At 44.1% G+C, this 24187-nt stretch overlaps 1 protein-coding gene across 5 annotated transcripts; it reads left to right on the top strand.

The window, feature by feature from the left end:
- The first annotated feature begins 1645 nt into the window (after window positions 1-1645).
- ZNF133 (zinc finger protein 133) lies at window positions 1646-21379 on the top strand. 5 transcript variants are annotated; one of them, XM_082743179.1, is made up of 6 exons: window positions 1646-1788; window positions 3075-3128; window positions 13540-13617; window positions 16924-17050; window positions 17191-17286; window positions 19448-21379. In XM_082743179.1, the coding sequence occupies exons 3-6, from the start codon at window positions 13585-13587 to the stop codon at window positions 21193-21195; spliced, it is 2004 nt and encodes a 667-aa protein (XP_082599305.1). In that variant the 5' UTR covers window positions 1646-1788; window positions 3075-3128; window positions 13540-13584; the 3' UTR covers window positions 21196-21379. The 5 variants fall into 5 exon arrangements, with proteins under 5 accessions (XP_082599305.1, XP_082599304.1, XP_082599307.1 ...); XM_082743178.1 differs by lacking the exon at window positions 3075-3128; XM_082743181.1 differs by lacking the exon at window positions 13540-13617.
- Window positions 21380-24187: the final 2808 nt, after the last annotated feature.

The following is a 24187-nucleotide window of genomic DNA, read 5'->3' as shown; positions in this document are numbered from 1 at the left end:
AAATAAAATCTTAAAAAGCGGGGGGCAGGCAATCCAGATTTTTAGATGGAAACTCCTAGTTATTAAATGCTGAACTCTTCCAAATATGAATCCTAAGGCTGGCCAAACAAAACATCTCCATGCCACATGTGAACAGTCACAGGGCATCCTTGCCTATATGCAAGAAAAAATCAGCCAGACAGAAGACCATTTGGTGTTTTTTGTTTGTTTGTTTGTTTGTTAAACCTCCCTCATGGAGACCAAGGCAGCTTACCCAGTGACTAAGCCTCTGAGACTCTAACCTCATTTCCTGCTCTCTCCCCACTGGGCTGTCCCCCGACTCTTCCTCTCATGTACTCCCTCGGGGAAGCTCAGGCAGTCTCTTCTCCTGGAAGTCTTCCTTGTTTCCTCATCTCTAAGGCTCCCAGGATCCCAGCCATCGCTGCCCTTGGCATACAACAAGCATCGCTGGACACTTACACAGGGACGTCCCTGCACTGTTACTTTGAACCTCCATGGGTGTTAACAGCTAATTTCTTGGTGCCTAAGTCACGGGTGGGGCAGAGAGGAACTGTCAACAGAGGGCTCCAATTAAGACTAGGCGCTTCTCCAGAGCCAGGGATGAACTGAATTTACTCTGAACAAGGCAACGGGGCAAAAGAAGGGAATAGATTCATTTCCCAAAAGCTAAGAAGTCATTTTAGTCTTTTTATCCTCCCTAGTTCAGGCCACGTGGACGTTTTCTTGGGTCTTCCTAGAGAACTGAATTTCTGAAAGCCTGTCTGAGGAAGGTGAAGACAAGGGAGAGGGTGCCCGGCTGTAAACACCCTCCCACGACTGTAGTGGGGCTTATTCTCCAGCTTCTAGATTGGGGTGTTCCTGATGGGCGCCAACCCTGTTCGCAACGACAGCCCGGAACAAAGATCCAAAGAGCCAAGCCAAAGGCGGGCTCTATTCCAAGCTACGGTCAAAGAGTGAGGTTCCTGTTCCCCAGCAGACAAGTGAGAGTTTGCCCTAAACTCTGGGGACTCCAACAGAGGAAAAAGATCTCAGGGACGCCGCAGTGAGTATTTCGGGTTGAGGGCGTGTGTTCAGAACCCGGGTCTACCTCGCACGAGATGGGAGACCTCAGGAAGACTGCTCTGCGTCTTTCAGCTTCGCTCTCTCCATGGACCTCAACACAGTTAAAAGGACACGCGAGCGAGACGAGGCCACACCTGCCTGTCGTTCACGGAACACGGGACAGGGTGTGCCACACCGCCGCTGGAGAGCCGCTACCTCACCTCCCTAGTGCCGCCGACCCCAGCCAATCCCAGAAGCCAAGCCGAACCTCCCCGTGATGCGTCATTTCCGCCGATCGGTAGGCGGGCCGGCACCGGATGCGGAAGTCACTGCAGGGGGGACTGGGGAGTGTAGTCTTTGAGGCGGAAGCGTTAGAGAAACGGTCATGGCAGGGCGAGAAGCTATACTCGGGACCCTGTACGTGTTTTGTGAACATGGTTTAAAAAAACACCGAGGATCCAGGTGCCGCAGTGGTCATTCTCTAATGACAGGGGCACGTTACCCAGAATTGGCTACCTGGGAGACCATTGGGAGCTGTGGGCTGTCAGTTCGCGTCTGGCTGCGCGGAGCATCCTGGGAGGTGTGGTCCCAGCGCCACGCCGAGGATGCTGGGTAGTGTAGTCCCGGCATGGTACAGAAGTAGGTCCCCAGCTGGTGGCTGGAGTGACCCCTTGTTCTTGGGTGGCGCTGGTGAGTGAGGCTCCCGCGGGATCCTTGCGGCAACTGTGCCCTTCCTGGCGCAGCAAGGTAGGTCTTAAAAGGCTGGTCTATGGGCTGAGGCTGGGGACGGTGCAGATGGCGGGGAGAGGAGGTAGTGGTGGGGACACGCTGTCGTGGCTCAGGCCGTGCTCTCCCGGATGTCTTATTTTGGGGGGTGTGGGCGCGCATCTCCGAGGAACGTGGGTGAAGCCCAGCCGCAGAGCCCAGTGGTAGTGGGTCCTGGGCTTGGGCCTTTCGTCCAAGGGTTCCTGAGGGTGGGGACAGGTTCGGCCTTTGCCGAAATCGCGGTATTGAGAGAGGGCTCGCTCATGTCACAACTCCCCGGGTTTGCGGAGAGTTCAGTAAGTAGGCTTTTGGGGGTTGTTATTTCCTGGGTTGTGGTGTGGGAGCCGTCCCTGGGGCCATGTGTCCGGGGTTTCGGTGGGTGGATGTTGATCGCCTCTTTTTTTGGGGTCCAGCTACCCCTCAGCTTTGCCGAGGCGGGGCGACAAGCAGGCTGGCTTAGCCAGACGTGCCCGAGTTGCACTGGGTGTGGAGTGGCCATTTTGGCGCGATCCTACGCCCTCAGTTTGGCTGGTCGCCCCAGGGTTCCGGCCTTGGAGGAAGGGTCGGGTTAGGGTGCAGTAGGCAAGTTTTTCAGAGTCCCCAGGATCCTCACTGACCACAGGAATCACAGATTCCCACACCTCTGGTGTGAACAGGCTTTGGCATTTGCAAGTCCATTTTAACTTTTTATGTTGGAGAAATTTTAGTCAGAAGTAGATAAAACTCCATAGACCCATTACTCAAATTCAGTGCTTATCACCGTATGACAGGTTTTGATTTCTTCCCGTGAGGGATACACTGAGAATCCTTAGAACCCACAGAGATTCACCATCACCACCCTTACTGGTTAAGAATATGGCCTCTACAGCCAGATCTCAGCCAGGCTGTCATAGCTGTGCCACCTTGGGCAAGAGACTGACCTCTCTGTGTCTTCATTTTCTATGTGTAAAATGAAGATAAGAAACTGTGCTTCACTGGGTGAGCAGGATGAGGTGGAACTCCTACAGTGCCTGGAAGAGTCACTGGTGTATATTTAGTGCGCTGCATAAGTACTATTCTTACTAAGAACAAAGGTGAGGGAGGATCAGCTCTGCTCATGCTCAGTGTCAGTGGCATGTCAGGGCAGGCTCTGTTCCCAGCAAGCTACCCACAGTCCTGTCTTCTGTGATAGGTCCATTCCTTTAAGGAGGAGGCCCTACCCTACTGGAACTTGAGGGTTTCCAGTAACTCTTCTGAACCTTTTGTTATTTTTGATCTGCCTTCTGCAGCCCCTGCCTGCCAAGAGAGGACTGCCTGGCGGGCTCCTGACAGTCCACCTTCAGGTGGGGACCCTTCTCCATTTGCATGCCGAACCTCAGTGGGTTTCCTTTGCTCATCTTAGATATCTTGTGCCCTACAGTGTCCCATCTGCATGAAAACAAGGTAACAGTTTTCATAAGGACTGTTCTTCAGACCTTGTGTCCTCATTTGTGACCCTTTTGATTTCTCCATGCCTCTCTGCTTCAGTAGAAACTCTGTTGATTTAGCTTAGATGCGATCCCACTGCGTAGCATTCCTGGATTCCAGTGTGTCCTTGTCAGCAGCAGAACACACATGATCAGGACTCGTAGGCTCTCAGGCTGCATCGTGACTGTCCAGCTGTCCTGCTGGATTAGGTACCTCAAATCAAATACCTGGCACCTGATTAGGCTAAGCGGATGATGTAGTGTGAAGACACGTGTTGTCGTCATTGCTGGTTGGAAGGGGACATTCGGGGGTGGGGGGAGAGGTGGCTGATTGAAAAGGCATGGGTGGGTGTTGTTGGAATGAGCCCTAAATGACAAGTTGATGAGGGTGGCCTCGACCTGAGGGCAGGGGGGAGCAGAGCAGTGGCAGGATTTCCCACTCCAGGTATGGCTCTCTGTCTCCTTTCCATTAGAGCTGAGCTTGAAAAAATTGCCTCTGCTGCTGTCTTCATGTCTATCCTTCCTTCATCTCTTAAACATTCCACTGAGGCCTTTTCAGCTCTACCCACTGAAAAACATTGTCCTCGAGGGTGGGCATCATGTGGTAATGCCACAGTCCGTTCTCTGCAACATTTTACGTTGTTGCATCATACTTCCTTCTCTTTAAAATATCCTTTCATGTCGTGGCTCCTGGTTTCCAGGTTTTCCTCCTACCTCATAGGCTGCTCCTCCTGTCCCTCTCCCAGCTTCTCTTGTCCCAAATCCCCACTGCCCTTGGACCTCTCATCTTCTCCAGGCACACCGTCTCCGTGGTGGCCTCATCTCCTCTCAAGGTCTTAAATGCCATCTCTCTGAGGTTCAGCGTAGAACTAGGCCTTTCACCCGGGATTCCAGTCTCCCGCTGTCTACTTAGAATTTTCTCATGGATATATATCTTTGGCATCCCAAACCTCATGTGTCCAACAACAAACTCTGATCCCCTCCCCCAAACATGCTCCACCCCGAAAGAATATAGAGCACTCTCTCAGAGAGCTTAGCTCTCATAGGGAGCAGAGACATGACATCTCCTTCCTTCATATTGCTCAGGCTCAATACCTTGGAGTCATTCTTAACTTTCATACCCCATCTCCAGTAAGCAAATCTGGACCCTTAACAATCTCCAACCTCTGCTGCTTCCATCGTGGCCAAAACCACCACCATGTCTCCTGGCTCACAAAGATATTTGAATGATCTCTTTGCATCTTCCTTCATCCCCCTAAAATATATTAGCCAGTACAGCAACCAGAGGGATTCTTTTAAAATGTCAATCAGATCACGCTATGCATTTGCTCAAAACCTTCTAGTTGCTTCTTATCTCAGGCAGAGTCAGACCCAGTATCCTACAAAGCTGCATTTGCTCTCCCATGTGGAAATGAACTTTCTCCCCCTCAGTCTCAAGCACAGTACACCAGCCACAATGAACTCTGTACTTTGACCGTGTGCTGGCTCTTGTCTGCAATGCTCAGCATACCAGCCCCAGTGAACTGGATCTTTTCAAAGCTACTCACTTGGCTCACTCCTTCACAGGCTTTAAATGTTAACTCCATCACCTTTTCAGAGAGCCCATGCCTAACCACTATTTAAAATTCTAATCCCCCCAATTAAATAAATGACTAAATAAATAAATGTTTTAAATTCCCAAACCCCACCCTGCTTCTCTTAACTTTTCTCCTTCCCTCCTATATTGGTCTTCATCTCACTCATCACTTCCTGCTGTACTGTGTGTTTTACTCATTTAGTATGCTCGTCTTCCTCCTCTGGACTTCCATGTCAATGAGGCCAGATGTTTTTTGTCTTTGTTCACTTTTGTATCCTCAGTGTCTAAAATAGTGTCTGTCATCCCGTAGAAGCTTAATAAATATTTTAATAACTGAATGAATGATCCAGCCATATATACATAGACCTAATTCTGGAAAGAATGGATGAGGCTGAGTGGGATGCTGGGAGAGGGTCTGCAGACCCTACCTGGACAATCCCTGGCCATTGTCCTCTCCCCCAGCGGGTACAGGAGTGGGGAGGAACTGAGAGGGATCTCAGAGGGAGAATCAGTTGGCCTTGGTAACGGGCTTTCTGTGGCAAGTGGTGAAGTAGGCCTGGTGCCTGAGTAGGGCGTGTGGGCAAGAGGGAAGGTGCTTCTGTCATTAAGAAAGTTAAGGGAGAAGGCATGGCATGTCTGGAAGGGTTCTGATTGTTGATTGCTACAGTACAAACCACCCCAAAATTTAGTGGCTCAGAAGAATCAGCATGTTATAATTTCTCACAATTCTTTGGGTTTACTGGGATCAGCTTTGTGGTTCTTGTGCTATGTGTGTTACAGATCTGGCTGTGGCCACAGTCCCTTGGGGCCTTGCTTGGGTTAGAACTTCAGAGATGGTTCCCTCATATATTTGGCTCTTTCTGAGTTGGCTAGAAGGCTGGGGTCAGCTGGGACAGCTAGGCCTCACTCTTTCCATGTAGTATCAGGGCCTCTGTCTCTGCATGGTTTCTCCAGCAGAGGGATTGAAGTTCTGACATGGTTATCTTGGGCCTCCCTATATTGTAAGTTCTCTGGTCTTCTTAAGACATAAATCTGTAACTGACAGAGTGTCACTGGGGCCACGCTGATTGGGCAAAACAGCAGCAAGGACAACCTGAAGGAGCTCCCAGTGTTTGAAGCTGGAATAATTTCAGTAGCCAAATAGTGATGATATTCTATTATAACCCGTGGGATAAGATGTGAATCCATACCAATATAAAGAATTGAATAAATTTAAAGAATGGGGAGAAGGGATAGCTCTTGCTTACAGAACAATTAATGAATTTAGAATTAAAAAGGAAGATAGAACCTCATCATTTGGTAAATACCACCGTAATAACTATTATTGAAACCTCCCAAAAATGCATGCTGACATTAGTGAGTGGACATTTGAAGAGAATTAGGGTATTTGTATAATCTCAAAGTATCTCTCCCAAGTTATTTATTAATTGTAAATACCCAGCTGACATCGCCTTAACCAAGTGATCAAGATCAAGTGATGCAGTACACTGAAAAGGACATGACATCACTTCTGAGATAATCTAGCCAGAAATGAACTAACCTCCTTCTAATCATGAAAAAAACATCTGACAAGCCCCAAATTGAGGGATATCCTTCAGAAGTGTCAAGTTCACGAAAGACAAGAAAAGACAGAACTGTCATAGATTGGAGGAAATTAAACATACCTGGCAACTAAATACAATATGGGAACTTCATTTGAATCCTGGACCAGAAAAAGGACATTAGAGGAGAAACTGACAACATTTGATTAAGTACTGTGGTTTAGTCAATGCCAATTTCCTGCTTTTGATCATTGTACTATGGTTTTCTAAGATGTTAACATTAGAGAAAGCTGGGTGAAGGTTATATGAGAAATGATATTTTGGCAACTTCTGTGTAAGACTAAAATTAGTTCAAAATAAAAAGTTTTGAAAATCCATCAATCTTATATTCTTGAGTTGTTTTCTTTTTTAATAAGGAATGGGTATTGAGTTTTGTCAGACTGTTTCAGCTTACATAAAAACACTTGATTTTTCTCTTCAGATCTGTTGATTAAATGGTGTATTATAGTAATGGATTTCCTAATATTATACCAGTCTTGAATTTCTGGGAGTCCCACTTTGTCTTGGTGAAATATTTTCTTATTATCATATTGGGAGTCTCTTAGCTGATATTTCTAGAATTTTGCTTCAGTATTCATAAGTGATACGAATTTTCAGTTTTTTAAACTGCCATCAAGTTTAGGTGTCAACATTAGAGTTGCTTTATAAAAAGAATAAGGACATTCCCTCCATTTTTCAGTGCTCTGGGACAGTGTTCAGAACATTGGGACTGTCTGGTTTGAAAGTTTGGTGAAATTCCCTTGTGATCATCTAGGTTCAGTTACATTTCCTTAGAAGTTATGCATTTCATCTAAGCATACACATTTTTTATAGAGGTTTGAAAAATATTCTTATATGACTTTTTTTTAAATGTGTTTTAGTGATTCGGTAGTTATTTCCCCTTTGTTGTTTCTTATTTTCAATATTCGTGTTTTCTCTTTTCTTGAGTTAGCCATGTTTCACTAATTTTTTACAGAAATGGGATGTCAGTTATTATGCTTTTTTCTGTTCGTTAATTTGTTTTTATCTTTATTAAAATATCTAAAGCTGTAGATTTTCCTCACCTCACTGTTTCAAATGAATCCACAGTGTTTTTGTTATTTTTAAAAAATTTTTAAAGGTTTTATTTATTTATTTGACCCAGAGAGAGAGATATCAAGTAGGCAGAGAGGCAGGCAGAGATAGAAGGGAAAGCAGGCTCCCTGTTGAGCAGAGAGCCGGATGCAGGACTCAATCCCAGGACCCTGAGATCATGACCTGAGCCGAAGGCAGAGGCTTAACCCACTGAGCAACCCAGGTGCCCCTCATTATTTTTAGAAATCTGTGACTTCATTTGTGTTTTCCCTCTAACTCCCACCTGATGCAACATTCATTAAACCTTTTCTACTTTCCCCTTCCCTTGTCTCTTCTCCCTTTTTAGTGGCATTTCTACTTGATGAGGACACATGCCATATACCATTAGTATCTATTTTTCTGCTCTCTTACCCACCGTGTAGTGGTCACTATCAGTTCTTTAGCTGGTTTCCCCTGTCCTGATCATATTTAATGTTCATCTTCCAGCAGATTCCTCACAAAGAGCTCATGGCTATAGAATTCCCCAATCTCTTGCATGTGTAAAAGTGGTTTCCTAGAGGCCTCTTACTTGAAGAATCCCTTGGGTGAATATGAAATCTTTGGGTCATAATGTCTTTCCTTTTAAGTTTCTGGTAAATGTAGCTCTGCTGTTGCCTTGCTTTGCATGACGGTTCCCAGAACAAAAATATCTGTTGTAGTCCCTGCTTTCAGTTCTTTTGGGCTATCCCCCGAAGTGGAATTGGTAGATTATATGATGATTCTATTCTTACTTTTTTGAGCAACCACTATATTGTTCTCCATGGTGACCACACCATTTTGTATTTTGAGCAGTGCATGAGGGTTGATGATTTTGATAATTCTGATGGAAGTCTGGTATATTTTTTGCCAAGGATCACTTAGGATTCTTGTTCTTAAAGGTCTGATAGCTTTTCTAGTAGATATCTTGAAGAGGGTGGTTGTGAATAAATTTCCTGGTACTCTGTAGGTCCTTCGTATTCAGGTCATTTATTCTTGAACTTTTCTTGGACTATAGTTTTAAATATTGTTTCCTTTTTTTGTTTTTTTTTTTTTTTTCAGGAACTACAATGATATAGGTGGTACTCTTTTTTGGGGGGGTGGGGTCTGATTTCCATTTCAATCACTTTCTCTTAGTCGGTCCTTTATTTCATCTTTATTCTCTTAAGTGGTTTTCCTGCTACACTTCAATGCCCATCCTGTTTTCATTTCAATCTATTTGTGTCTGTCTTGTAACTTTGTTTCATTTCTTTCTGAAATTCAGTCAACACTCATTTTGTTTCATTATTTTGCCAGTTTCTGTTTAGCTTTTGAATTTTGTTTCCAGTTTTATTGAAATATAATTGACATGTAACATTGTGTTAACTTAAGGTGTGCAATATAATGACCTGATACATGTATTTGTTGGGAAATGATTATCCCAGTAAGTTTAAGTCTATCCATTTCCTCAACATAGTTACAAATTTGAATTTTTGATTCAAGATGATTTCTCCTTATGTTTGAGGATATTGAATTCAGCTTATAGTGTTTTGTGACTTTTTCTCTGTCACTATTTTTTCTCTTTCCTTTTCTGCTTTTTTTCTTTTTCCTTTTTGTTTTTGTTTGCAGAATTTTCTTTAGCTGAATTTTGGATTCTCATTTTCTGTTTTGGTTTTCTATGGAGGAGGACTGCATATCTGCATTTCTGTAGACAACTGTCAGATTCTCGTGTTTTTGAAGTTTCCTAGTTCAGGGAGACTCTTCTGTTGGTGTAACTAGTATGATTTCTTTGCTGGATTGCAGGAGGAGAAGAGATTATATGTTCTTTTTAAAAATTCTCTTCTGTTTTGCAGGACCCTGTATTTCCCCCTTGCTTATTTTTCCCTTTACCTTGGAGTTTCCAAAAAGTGCCTTTTCTTTGCTTGTAGCCCCCTTTTCCCCTGGAGCTTCCCGTTTCCAGGACTTTCTGTGCTCATTCTGCCTACACTTTTAAAGTCCCATCCCTACATGTAGTACGTGCTCTGACCTATCAGTATACCTTTTCAGCATTTTCTCATGTATGGTAGCTTTATTATTTTTTTTTTCTGATGGTTGTTTTCTATCTACTTTAAATCACCTCTTAGTTCCTTTCTTCTCTCTTTCATTAGTTTTCCTCCCTGAGCTGCTCTTCTACTCTCCGATGGCTTAATGTTGGAAGTATAGGAGATACATCTCTGGTTTCATGTTTCATGCTTTTTTTTTAAAGATTTTATTTATTTATTTGACAGACAGAGATCGTAAGTAGGCAGAGAGGCAGGTAGAGAGAGAGAGAGGAGGAAGCAGGCTCCCTGCTGAGCAGAGAGCCCGATGCGGGGCTCGATCCCAGGACCCTGGGATCATGACCTGAGCTGAAGGCAGCGGCTTAACCACTGAGCCACCCAGGCGCCCCTCATGCTTTTTTTTAAACATTTTTTTTATTTTTTGCTTTTTAAATTAAATTTATTTGAGATAGAACGAGAGTGAGAGAGAGAGAGAGAGAGCACAAGCATGGAGAGCAGAAGGCAGAGGGAGAAGCAGACTCCCTACAGAGGAGGGAACCCAATGCAGGGCTCAATCCCAGGACTTGAGGATGACGACCTGAGCCAAAGGCAGACACCTAACCAACTGAGCCACTCAGGCACCTCTGTTTTTCGCTCTTTTAAAAATAGATAATTTATTCACAGGTAATTTGAATTTAGAATGTCCTCTCTCAAGGTATGCTCAAAGGATGTATGTTTTGTGTAAATGACCTGTGTTTCAGTAGAGGCTTATCTAAGGTGTTTAGCAATCTTTGACATGATTGGACTCAAGCTTTAAACTCAGTCTCACCTGTGAACAGTAGCACATGCCTGCACAGCTCTGTTCACCTTCCATCCGTTGTTAACCACTTGAGCTTTTTGTTGTCTTGCCTTCTGCATTCAGCCAAAGTATTCAGCAGACTTTAGGAGGTACTTGTGTGTAGATCTGAGGCTCCATCCTTAGTTGCTCCCACTTTTCTAGGATTTCACCATTCGGTTTCCAGGAAGTCAGTAAGCCACAGACTCTTGATCAGTTGTTCCTCATGTGCCACTTGGACTAGGGAGTGCCCTCTGGTGAAAAATGAGTTAAATACAGGTCTCACACTGGGTGTGTCCCTTCTTTCAAGGTTGTCCCCCCTTCAGTTACATGCTGCTTTTGGATATAGTATCTTCAAATAGTTGTTTTTTATGTTTTCACTAGGGTATATAGTTATTAGTAAGAGGGTTAGTTTGATACAAGCTGTTCTCAGTATCAGAATCTACTGCTACTGTTTTAATGTACTGTTTCTTGTTCTTTTAAAAAAACATTTTCTTGGGACGCCTGGGTGGCTCAGTTGGTTAAGCAGCTGCCTTCGGCTCAGGTCATGATCCCAGCGTCCTGGGATCGAGTCCCACATCGGGCTCCTTGCTCGGCAGGGAGCCTGTCTCTGCCTGCCTCTGTCTGCCTGTGCTCGCTCGCTCTCTCTCCCTCTGTCTCTGGCAAATAAATAAATAAATTCTTTAAAAAAAAAAAAATTTTCTTCTCTTTTTTCTCAGTTTTTTGTTTGTTTGTTTGTTTGTTTTCCTACTTTCTGGAGTAGAAGGCAAGTGAAAACGGTTGTTTTAATGCAGTACTTTGACAGTTCAGAAACTGTCATTTTCCTTTTGTGGTTTCTTATTTTCAATATTTATGTTTTCTCTTAAGATAGCTGTGTTTATTTCACTAATTTTTTAAGAAATGAGGATTTCCCTTATTACACTTTTTTCTGTTCATTTATTTCTGTTTTATCCTTATTAAAATATCTAAAGCTGTACATTTCCCTTACCTCACTGTTTCAAATGAATCCCACACATCCACAGTGTTTTCTGTTATTTTTAGAAATTCTGTGACTTCATTTGTGTTTTCCCTCTAACTCCCACCTGATGCAACCTTCAGTAAACCTTCTCTACTTTTCCCTTCCCTTGTCTCTTCTCCCATTTTAGTGGCATTTCTACTTGATGAGGACACTTGCCATATACCATTAGTATATATTTTTCTTCCCTGCTCTCTTACCCACCATGTAGTGCTAGATCTAAGGTTATGTATCTTAAATGCTCAATATCAGTTCTTTAGCTGATTTGCCCTGTCCTGTCTTATGTTTAATATTCATCTTCCAGTTCACAAAAAGCTCATGGCTATGGAATTCCCCAAGCTCTTCCATGTGTAAAACTGGTTTCCTGTAGCCCTCTTACCTGAAGACTCCCTTGGATGAATCAAGTGTTATCAAAAGTGTGGAAAGGCGCAGTTATATATGGCCATTATGTGGTCATATAACGGCCATATATGTGGCCGTTATATGTGGCATTGTGAGTTGGTTGGCCTTCGGAGGGCAGTTTGGCAGTGTAAGCATATGTTCAATATTAAGCCCAGTAATTCCACTCTGTTAGCACTCATACGGAAAGACTGATGTGTTTGCAGAAAGGTATTGCTTATAACCTTTTGATTGGTGATAAATACAACAGTCTGTTCATTGACAGAGGAATACTTTCTTAAACAAAATGTGGTTGGCTGATGCACATAGTATAACAGTTATTAAAAAGAATGGAATTTTTTAAAAGTTTTTTTAAATAAGAAGAATGGAGTTGGGTCTATGAGTACTGGTGTGCACATAGCCCCAAGATATTTAATGCAAATAAGTCAGAATACGGATGATTTTACTTATAGGAAAGTAAAATTGTTTACACATGTACCTAAATACAAATGAAAATGAAGAGAAAAAAAAAATTGTAAAGAGCACTCATGAAATAGTTAAGAGCAGTTACCCAGGTGTGAGCTGGGGCAGAGTCCAGAAAGAGAACTAAACTTTCTCCTTTATTATCTTCAAACTACTCTAGATTCTTTCTAACACTAACAGATTTTAATCACATGTATAATTAAATAGAATGAAATTAAACCACAAAAATAAATTTCCTGGAAAATGTTTTTTTGACTTCTCTTATGATTTGCCACTTCATTTCGTTCTTTCTTGACCACTTCGTCCAAGTCTTATTATTTACTTAACCTGAGTTGTCATAATTTGTTATTTAAGATTGCTAATTCATTCTTGCCAGTTTCTGTCCTTGGTTATTGCTTTTGATTCCACAATATTTTGTTCTCAACACAATGTTTTTTCTATCCTGGCTATCCAATGAAAAATTTACCCTTTTTTTGTGGAAAAATCTTTTTTACTGGAAATTTTCAATTATTAAAGAAACAACAACATAATTACCATCCTTATGTACATCATCTTGATTTTATGCTTCTTGACATTTTATTGTATTGCAAAAGATTTTTTGCTGGTTAAGAGTTTTAAAATAACTTTTTATTAATGGAAGAATTTCAGACATGTTCAAAAGCAGCAGCAATACTATAATAAAGTCCCAGCGTTAATAGTCATCACCATGTTGCAGTCTTGTTTCATGTTTTTGTCTCATTTTTTCTGAAATGTTTTTAATCATTTCCATCTATAAATACTTCAATATGTATTTCTTTGAAAAACAACCAGAATACCATTTTCACAACCCCTCAAGTTCATAATGCTGCATTTAACATTATCTACTGCCAAGTAAATGGCCTCAAAAATGTCCTTTTAGGGACACCTGGGTGGCTCAGTAGGTTAAGCCACTGCCTTCAGTTCAGGTCATGATCCCAGGGTCCTGGGATCAAGTCCCACTTCGGGCTCCTTGCTTGGCAGGGAGCCTGCTTCTCTCTCCGCCTCTGCCTGCCGCTATGCCTGTTTGTGCTCGCACTCTCTCTCTTTCTGTGTGTCTCTCTGTCTCTCTCTCTGACAAATAAATAAAATATATTTTTTAAAAATGTCCTTTTACATTCAACTTGTTGTGATCAGGAGTTTGGATCTGAACTTGTTGAAGGCCTGGCTTTCTGGACCTTTTTCCAGGACCCTAGTTGAGAATCAGCCTGGCAACATTCCCCATCATACCACCCATCCCCCAACTGAGGCAGGTCTTGCCTCACTCATGGGGAGAGCATTTCCACCTGACACGCTTTCATTTCTGTTTTCCTTACCCAGATCTGCCTTCTGAGATATCAGCCTTCTTTAGGGATACCAGGAAAAATGGCCACAGGGTCCCGGAAAGCCAGGGTAATGGTGAGTGTTTTCTGTATTTCCACACTGGCTGTTTCAGAGTAGACACATTTTCTTATCCTGGCTGTCTTATTGGTACCTGGCAGAGTCTAGCTCTAGTTCTGGAGGTTTGACTTACCTTACCTGAAGCCTGTTCCACCTGTGACTTAAGTCACTCACCAAGTGGCTGACTCTAAGCAACACAAAGTTTGTATAGGAGAGAGTCCCATTCCGTTGTTCAGCTTTAAGACTTTTTTACAAGTTGAGAGTGATATCAGGGAAAATAATGAAGTAGGAAGCACCAGGAATCTGTCTCCCTACCTAGGCAACAATTTTATTGGCAAAATCTTTCTGATATAACTATTTTGGAACTCTGGAGTCTAGTTGAATGGTTACAGCATTCCAAATCAATTCAGTGTAATCCCTGCCAAAATCCCAATGACTTTTTCCCCCCAGAAATAGAACTCTTCACCTTAAAATTCATATGTAATCTCAAGGGACTCTGAATAGCCAAAACAAACTTGAAAGAGAACAAACGTGGAGGGCTCACAGTTCTTGATTTCAAAATTTACTACAAAGGTACAATCATCCAAGCTGTTGTTACTGAGATAGACACAGAATTACAGAGTAATGGATAGACCACAGAGCCCAGAAATAAACCCTCATGTATATGGTCAAATGATTTGGGACAAGAGTGCCAAGACCATTCAATGTGGAAACAACCCTATTTAATAGATAGTCCTGGGAAACTGTATGTCTACATGCAGTAGAATGTAGTTGGACCCATACCTCATATCATATACAAAAATGAACTAAAAATGGATCAAAAACCTAAACAGTTAGGAACTGAAACTATGAAATTCTTAGAAGAAAATAGAAGGAAGGCTTCATGAAATTGGATTTAGTGTTGAGTTCTTGGATATTACACAAAAAGCCCGGGCAACAAAAGAAGAAATAGATAAACTGGTCTTCACCAAAATGTATAACTTCTGTGCAAATATATTTGCAAATGACTTATCTGATAAATGATCTGAGAAGTGACTAATATTTGGAATATGTAAAGAACCATAATCCAACAAAAATAGAAACACCTCAATTCAGTGGACAAAGAAAAGAACTTGAATAGATATTTATGCAAAGAAGTTATCTAAATGGCAAATAAGCATGTGAAAAGATGATCATCATCACTAACCATTAGAGAAATGCAATTAAGTCCACAATGAGATACTAATTTATACCCATCCGAAGGCTGTTAACAAACAACAACAAAACAGAAAGCAACAAGTGTTGGTGAGAATGTGGAGAAATTAGAACCCTTTTGTATCGCTAGTGGAGTTGTAAAATGATGCAGTTGCTGGGGAACACAGTGATTCCTGAAAAAAAAAATGAATGTGACATTACCATTTGGTCTTGTAATTCTACTTCTGGGTATATACCCCCAAAGAATTGAAAGCAGGGACTCAAACAGTTCATTATACACCAATTTGCAAGGTAGTATTGTTCACAGTCGTTAAAAAGTGAATACAAACCAGATATCCATCAATGGATGAATGGTGTATACATAAAATCGAATGTTTTTTTAGTCTCGAAGAGAGAAGAAATTCTGAGTTCATGCTTCCAAAGGAATGAACCTTGAAATTAGCCTGACACAAAAGGACAGATACTGTATAAGTCCACATATTTGTACTTTGTAGAATAATCACATACGTAGAGATGAAAACTAAAATGGTTGGTACCAGGGTTTGGGAGGAGGAGGGGTTATTATTTAATGGTTACAGTTTCAGCATGGGATGATGAACAAGTCGTGGAGATGGATAGCCGTGAGGGTTGTACAACTACGTGAATGTACTTAAGGCTACTGAAATGTACACTTAAAATGTACTTAAATGTACACTTGAAACAGTAAAATAATTGTTAGGTATATTTTACAATAAAAATTAAAAATCTGTAGGCTGCTACATTCCACCTCTTCTGTATTCTACCTTTTATTCCTCCTGGGTTGTCCTCCCTGTTCGTGTAGTGGCTTCCTCTCTTCCTTTGCTCACAGTGTCATCTTCTCTGCTCCCCATATGCTTCACCTGGAATACCTAACACTCCCTCTTCTCACTTCTGTGCATCTTAAGAGAAGTTCCTGGGGCTGACTCAGGACCCTTTTCCTGATGTCTGCATTTCACAGTGCCCTCCATTTTGAAATAGAGTTAAGCAGATGAGTAAAACTGGGCTGGAGGGTGAGAATGAATGTAGAGATAAATTTGTAGATTGAGTGGCCAAGAAGGTCCACCCTGAGCATCCACAGTGTGGGACCATAAATTTAATATATTGTCTACATTTCACTGGTTGACCACAGAGGTGGACCCCAAACCCAGACAGTACGCTCAAGTCCATGCTCTTCACTGCTCCCCACTTGTGCCTATCAGACCCAAGGAGGCCAAGGAACCATGGCATTTAGGGAAAGGACTGAGTTATATTTAGGCTTTGCCATTATTGAGTTTATGAACTCCAGTCATTCAGATGCTTCATTCAATACTAACATGATTGATATATTACTTAATTTTCTAAATTCTTAAAATTCAAAAGTCTGTTATGTTTGTACTTTTGTTTAATTTTTATATGTTGCTTGCTCTTCTGTCTGCCTAGATTTGAAGTTCTTGAAAGTTAGGGACTCTTTTTTGCACATAGTCTTCACACAGCCCACCCAAGATCTTGACTGTAGATTCACAGTGTTGTTGGCTGGCTAGCAACAGAGGTTTAAAAGTCTTGGAACGCATGGCATCAGGGTCACAATGAAAGGCAGAGTGCCCCCCCCCTTTTTTCTAAGGTTTATTTATTTTTAAAGATTTGCTTGTTTTATTTTGAGAGGTAGCTCACAGGTGTGCACACACGAGTGCAATGAGGGGCAGAGAGAGAGGGAGAGAGAGAATCCCAAACAGGCTCCATGCCCAAGGCCTGATACAGGTCTCGATTCCACAACTCTGAGATTATGACCTGATGTGAAATCAGGAGCTGGACGCTTAACTGACTGAGCCACCTAGGTGCCCCTAAGGTTTATTTATTTATTTGAGAGACTGAGATGGAGACAGAGTGCACGAGCAGGGGGAGGGGCAGGAGAGAGAGAGAGAATCTCAAACAGACTCCCTGCTGACCAAGGAGCCTGATGTGGGGCTCGATCTCATGACCCGAGCTGAAATCAAGAGTCAGAGGCTTAACTGACTGAGTTACAATGTGCCCCAAAGACAGAATCTTGATAGCTCACCCGCCTCCCGCCGGGCAGCCTTCTCCCTTCTCCTCAGCCTGGCTCCCCAGTGAGCAGGGCTCTGTATTCTGTTACAGGCACACATGGCCTTCAGAGATGTGGCTGTGGATTTCAGCCAGGAAGAGTGGATGCTGCTGAGCCCTGCTCAGAGATCCCTGTACAGGGAGGTGATGCTGGAGAACTACAGCAACCTGGTCTCCCTGGGTAAGCCCTGGAATCTCTAAGGACTCACGTTCTTGCTGCTGGGTGTTTCAGGCTATGCTTGAAGCAGCCATCTTGCTTTCTGAGTTGGCCCTTGTGCCCCTCACCTACAGCCACCTTGTTTTTTCCTTTCCTGTGAACAGGAATTCCATTTTCTAAGCCAAAACTTATCACCCAGCTGGAGCAAGGGAAGGAAACCTGGAGAGAAGAGAGAACGTGCCCACCCGCCACCTGTCCAGGTGAGTGGGGAGTGCTGAGCAAACAGAGCCTGGAGCTGCGGGCAGCTGTGTGTGGGAGAAAGGAGGCCTCACTCCGGTGCTGGAGAGGGCAGCTCTTCTGACCTCTTGTGCTGTGGTTATTGTTGCCTGGCATGGCCTCCCTTCTAGACCTTCATCCTTCACCCAGCCCTGCAGGCAGGGCTTTCCTGGTGTCTCTCATCTCCGTCTGCCACTAGAAGTCTTTCTTCCTCCCACTGGGTTTGCTCTCTTTCCCTCACTCAGATCTCTTCCACAGTCATGGGCTTCTTCTTCTTCTCTCTTTTTTTTTTCTATTTAAAGTTTTATGTGAGAGAGATAGCAAATGAGAGAATGAGAGAGAGAGAGAGCGTGCACACAAACAGTGGGGGCAGAGGCAGAGGGAGAAGCAGACTCCCTTCTGAGCAGGGAGCCCAACTCGGGACACAATCTCAGGACCCCGAGATCATGACCTGAGCCAAAGGCAGATGCTTAACTGACTGAGCCACCCAGGTGCCCTTGTGGGCTTCTTTCTGTTACTGTATTTTAAAAAGACTGAGCAAGAAAGTAAGAAAAAAACCCAGTGAGTTACAGAAAGTAGACAAGCTTGCAGAATCCACCCTCTCTTTAAGACCTCATGTGGCTTCTCCACGCGAACACATCCTCGCTGTCTCTGCCTCCTCTTGGAAGGACGCTACTCTCATCGTATGAGGGCTCTACCCTCATGACCTTTTTAACCTGAATTACCTCTTAATTAAGGTTTACCTTAATTACCTCTTTAAAGGCCCTGTCTCCAAATACAATAACACTCTGTATTGAATACTGGAATATAGATATGTATACAGTTGGTTTTTAAAAGTTCACTTTATTGGGGTGCCTGGGTGGCTCATTCATTAAGCATTTACCTTGGGCTCAGGTCCTGATCCCAGGATCCTGGGATCATGCCCCTCATCAGGCTCCCTGCTCAGCAGGAAGCCTGCTTCTCCTTCTCCCTATGCATGTGTTCCCTCTCTCGCTGTGTCTATCTCTGTCAAATAAATAAGTAAATAAAATCTTTAAAAAAAAAGTTCATTCATCAAGAAAATTGTGTTCAGGTTGGTCCAGTACAATCACTACGTGGTATCTCAAATTGTTTGGTCATTTATTGCCTTCAGGAGACTAAAACCAGCTGTGATAAAACAAGACACTCAGTGTTAGCATCTTCTGCACATGAGGTGCGATAAGAAGGAATTTCTGCTTCTATGCTGATTTCTGGGAAGATTTTTGTTTAGATTAATTATGGAAATTAACAGAGCTTAAACTGGTCAGGGGCCCCAGGAGGGAACATCTTTAAGGGAGTAGGGGACTGTACTGTGTTTGTGTCATCCATTGCTGAAAACCTGCGGCCTCGTAGAAATTCTGGCCCAGAGTCATCCTCTAATAAATATGTGCTGGTGAGTGGAGGAATTCCAGGCATCTCACACAAGATCTCTTCAACCATCTTTATGCTGCCTCCTACAACTAGGGGTTCTCCATTCTGAATGACTGTTCTCTCTATCTGTCCCTTTGTTCTCAGGGGGAAATAGGGAAAAAAGACCTGACACTTCCATACAGGTCCTCTGGTCAGATCTCTGTCCGTCAGTGAAAATACTTGTGGACATGGTTTCTGTCACGTGCGTGGTGGTGAGGAGACAGTTGAGGTAGCCAGGGAGTACACTCGCTTAGTGGCCCTATTTAAAAGAATGGAAACTGTGGTGATTTTTATAGCTGGCTACATGGGAGAGGCTTGGGAGTGGATTTTCTGGGTTGTCATGGAAGAGGCTGGAAAAGCATTTCAATTTAAAGGAAGTCTTGAGACAAACCATAAGAGACTCTTAATCTCAGGAAACATACAGAGGGTTGCTAGAGGGGAAGGGACAGGAGGGATGGGGTGACTGGATGATGGACATTGGGGAGGGTATATGCCATGGTGAGCACTGTGAATTGTGTAAGACCTGTACCCCTGAAACAATTAATACACTATATGTTAATAAATAAATAATATTTTTAAAATGAATTCTTGATTGGGTAGCTGTCAAATTTTCAGCATTTTGAAGAGCAGAGAATTGGGTCCCACAGCAGACTGGGCAGACTTCCTCAGGCTGCCCCACTGAGTCTCAGTTCTAACTCTGACTTTTCCCCTCTGCAGCGGAACCAAAGCCGGAACTCCACCTCTGTCCTTTCTGCCCTTCGTATTTTTCCAGTCAGAAATTCCACATGCAGCACATGCTGTGTAATCATCCACCATGGGTCTTCACGTGCCTATGTGCAGAAACTCACATCGAGCCAGAGGATCCATGCCCAGGGGACCCGAAGCAACAGCAACAAGCCTCGGATCGAGAGCCGTGGAGTGATAAAGCAGAAGATCAAGAGACAGAAGTCGCCAAGCCTTTGTTTGGCAAGACAAAAAAGAGGACTTCGGGGACATTCTCTAGGCCACCCCAAAGGCAGTCAGTCAGCTCTAGGAGTGGCATCAGAGGCATGGAGATAGAGGCCAGCCCCACTCCGACGGGGAACCCCGAGGAAGCAGACAGACTGTTGAAGAGGATAGAAGTCTTGGGCTTTGGAACAGTCAACTGCAGAGAGTGTGGACTGGGCTTCAGCAAGATGACAAACCTGCTCAGTCACCAGAGGATTCACTCCGGGGAGAAGCCATATGTGTGTGGGGTGTGTGAGAAGGGCTTCAGCCTGAAGAAGAGCCTCGCCAGGCACCAGAAGGCCCACTCGGGGGAGAAACCGATTACGTGCAGGGAGTGCGGCCGCGGATTTAACCGGAAGTCAACGCTTATCATCCATGAGAGGACACACTCAGGCGAGAAGCCCTACATGTGCAGTGAGTGCGGGCGAGGCTTCAGTCAGAAGTCAAACCTCATCATACACCGGAGGACACACTCAGGGGAGAAGCCCTATGTGTGTCGGGAGTGTGGGAAGGGCTTTAGCCAGAAGTCTGCTGTCGTTAGACACCAGAGGACACACTTGGAGGAGAAGACCATTGTGTGCAGTGACTGCGGACTAGGCTTCAGTGACCGGTCGAATCTTATCTCACACCAGAGAACACACTCCGGGGAGAAACCTTATGCCTGCAAGGAGTGTGGGCGCTGCTTTAGGCAGAGGACGACCCTGGTCAACCACCAGAGGACACACTCCAAAGAAAAGCCTTACGTGTGTGGTGTGTGTGGGCACAGCTTTAGCCAGAACTCAACCCTCATCTCACACAGGCGGACACACACCGGGGAGAAGCCTTACGTGTGTGGGGTGTGTGGGCGTGGCTTTAGTCTGAAGTCACACCTCAACAGACACCAGAACATACACTCAGGGGATAAGCCCATCGTGTGCAAAGATTGTGGGCGAGGCTTCAGCCAGCAGTCAAATCTCATCAGACACCAGAGGACACACTCAGGGGAAAAGCCCATGGTGTGTGAGGAGTGCGGACGAGGCTTTAGCCAGAAGTCAAATCTCGTAGCACACCAGAGAACACACTCAGGGGAAAAGCCGTATGTGTGCAGGGAGTGTGGTCGGGGCTTCAGTCACCAGGCGGGTCTCATCAGGCACAAGAGGAAACACTCGAGGGAGAAGCCTTACATGTGCCGACAGTGCGGACTGGGCTTTAGCAACAAGTCAGCTTTAATCACACACAAACGGACACATTCAGAAGAGAAGCCATGTGTGTGCCGAGAGTGTGGCCAAGACTCTATCCAAAAGGCACACCTCCTCTTACATCAGGTGACACACCAGGGGGAGAAGCCTTATATGTGCAAGACATGCGGCCAAGGCTTCAGCCACAAGTCCCACCTCAGCAGACACAGGAGGATGAAATCTGTCCACTACAAACCGCCACTCCAGCCTGACTCTGAGACCTGTACAGGGCAATCTCCTGACGTCTTACACTCTCTTTGAGAGTGAACGTGGTAGCAAGGACTAAATAAATCATCAAAATTGTGACACTTCCATGAAATGGAGTAGAGAAGTGCATTCTGAGCAGTCAGAGGACATTTGACTCAGTTCACTTTCTCCACACTAAGTCTTCATGTTTTGGGGCCTTTTGTTCTAATAAACATTTTGCTTCTTTACAAATCTGTAACCTTGACTACATACCTCATTCACTCATCTGTAAAGATAAGGGACAAGGAGTGGCACAGATAGCTGGAATTCTCTAAGGCCACTCTTCCACAAGAATTCAATTCCTTGGAAGACAGGAACCTATGAGTCACTAGAATATTTACTGGAAAGTCTGGTCCTTGGTAGAGGGGGGAAATGGAGGAACTGTATTCAGGGATTTCAGGTGAAGGGAGGGAATCTTTAAGGTTTCTGCCCAAAAGCATGGCCTCCTCTAGCAGGTCCACTTCAATCTACAGCTACCTTCTTCCCTTGACATCTGTTATGGCCCCCTTTCTCATTTCTCTCCTCCTAGCTCTGAAATGTCTCTGCTCTTGCCTTTGCTGAATCATCCCTTAATCATGTTAAATGCTTTTTCTCAGGCTTTATTTAGTCCCTGGTCCTCCCACTATGGAGACCCTCCAACAGTACATTGTAACACTCCAGTCCCTCGGACCTGGAATCTTCCAGCTGTGACCAACCAGTTCCTTCATCTCAAAGCCTGGCTTCTCCAGTCACATTCCTGTCAGACCACCAAAAACATGGAGAATCTCCAGCCACCCCCAGCCACACCATCTCACTGGCACTCCAGTGATATAATGGCCTTTAATAACCACATGCTCCCCTCAGTCCTCCAGTAACAGGGAAAAGACTCTTGGAGCCACTCCCCCAAATCAGTCCTGGAATACCAGGGTTTAGGACTTACAGTCATGTTGGGGTGCCTGGGTGGCTCAGTGGGTTAAAGCCTCTGCCTTCAGCTCAGGTCATGATCTCAGGGTCCGGGATTGAGTCCGCATTGGGCTCTCTGCTCAGCAGGGAGCCTGCTTCCTCCTCTCTCTCTGCCTGCCTTTCTCCCTACTTGTGATTTCTGTCTGTCAAATAAATAAATAAAATCTTTAGAAAAAAGAAAATTTACAGTCATGTTCCTCAGCTTTCCATCCCAGGCCCAGGCCCCATGCCAACCATCCAGGAACTGGTCCAAGGTCCTTTAGCCACACACCCTCAGCAGTTCTCCAATTGCAAGTTTATATTCAGCCATATTTAAAGACTCCTAACCATCCTTTCACGGTGTTTCAGTCCAAACTCCATTTGCTCAAAAAAATCACCTTTAAGATAAAGACCCATCTCAAGGACGCAGCGGTAAACACCTCCCCCTTTCTTTAAAGGCAGACTGCCATGCGCAGCGCCTCACTTGGATGTGTCTGGAGTCTTGGAAGCTTGACTACCCTACGTTCTCCTACAAAGGGACCCTGAGGGCTTGTTTGGAGGTTCTAGCAGGGGAGCACAGCTACTCATATACCCTTGACCAAAGAACAGTCCTCTTCTCCATCGGGGAAGGTCGTCCTCTTCGACTGAGCTGCAGTTTCGGTAGAGATGCACATGGAGCAGTGAGGGAGGGAGGGGACACCCGCCTAGCCAGCCAGAGCAGCTGAGTCAGCTCTGGCGATCAGTGGGGTGACAGATGTTGCAGCCTGATCGTCCTCACATCCTATAAACCCTTTTTTAAGATTTAAGAAGATTAACTATATAGCTCCTAGACTCTCAACTACACAAAACATCATCCTGGCAACCCAACAAGAGAGAGCCTTCACTTGAGCTCTATAGATGTTCTATCTAATGGAGTAAACTCCTGTAAGAGGCATGGGAAACATGAGTTTGTAGTAGAAACACCAGGCTGTCCTGAAAAGGACAGAGAAAAACCCCTACTTTTTCCTCTTTTTAAAGATTCTTATTTGAGAGAGAGCATGAGCAGAGAGAGGGGGCAAGGGAGAAGCAGACTCCCCACTGAGCAGAAAGCCAGACACAAACCTCAATCCCACAACCCCAGGATCATGAGCCAAGCCAAAGGCAGATGCTTAATTGACTGAACCACCCAGGTGTCCCCAAATCCCTACTTTTCTATAAGCAGAGAGGCAGGCAGAGAAAACTAAGCTGCAAATATGTTATTTTGTACAGAAAAGGAAGAATAAGCACAGACATAAAATCAATTGAGAATCACTGCCAGAGAGCAATACTGGACACTAATTAAGGAACTGGTGGCATGTGCCCAGCTGAATTTCAAAATATCTGAACTGGTGTACATCTGTCATTTCTCCATTTTTTTAAATAGAACCATTTATTGTGGTGATATTTTATCCCCAAATCAACACCATGTCAGATACATGTCTTCAGCTCTCAAGTCTTCAGATAAAGAATCATCTATGCTTGAACATGGGTTAGATAACAAGATTCTGAACTTTTGAGTCAATGCCATAATGAAATAAGACTTTGAGGGTCTTAGGGATGAGTGTGTGTTTCACATGGGATGGACATGAAGTTTGGTGTTCAGATGGTAGATGGTGCAGATAGTCTCAGAGATGGTTATTATCAATTCCTTCACTTATGTGTGTGTGTGTGTGCGTGTGTGAGAGAGAAAGAGTCTAATTACTCTCCCCATGGATCTGGATTGGCCTTAGGGATTTGCTTAATCAAAAGAATATAGGAGAAGTGAAATTATGGGACTTCTAATGCTAGTTCATGAAAAAACCTTATGGTTTCTACGCTGATTCCCATTTTCGTGCTGTGAAAAAAAGCCACACTGAGAGACCTCATCGAGGTATTCTGGTCAATAGCCCTAGCTCAGCTAGCCGACAGTTAACGTCAGCTGCAGTTACATGATAGAGCTGTCTTGGAAACCCCCTTCTGCTGCACCTTCACACCTCAAGAGAGAACCGTTCAGCTGAACTCAGTCAGTCTATGGAACTGTGAGGGATGATGACAATTGTCTTAAGCCCTAAATTTTAGCATTGCTGTT

Source organism: Mustela nivalis (genome assembly GCF_964662115.1).
Source record: "Mustela nivalis genome assembly, chromosome: 8".
Lineage (NCBI taxonomy): Eukaryota > Metazoa > Chordata > Mammalia > Carnivora > Mustelidae > Mustela > Mustela nivalis.
This window is presented reverse-complemented; position numbering and strand designations above follow the sequence as displayed.

What these genes read in the sequence shown, in the direction of transcription:
- ZNF133 (XM_082743178.1), top strand. Translation starts at nt 13,585, where the DNA reads ATGGCCACAGGGTCCCGGAAAGCCAGGGTAATG. An exon ending in CCCGGAAAGCCAGGGTAATG is followed by an intron (nt 13,618 to 16,923) that starts GTGAGTGTTTTC and finishes ATTCTGTTACAG; the next exon opens with GCACACATGGCCTTCAGAGA. An exon ending in CCCACCCGCCACCTGTCCAG is followed by an intron (nt 17,287 to 19,447) that starts GTGAGTGGGGAG and finishes TCCCCTCTGCAG; the next exon opens with CGGAACCAAAGCCGGAACTC.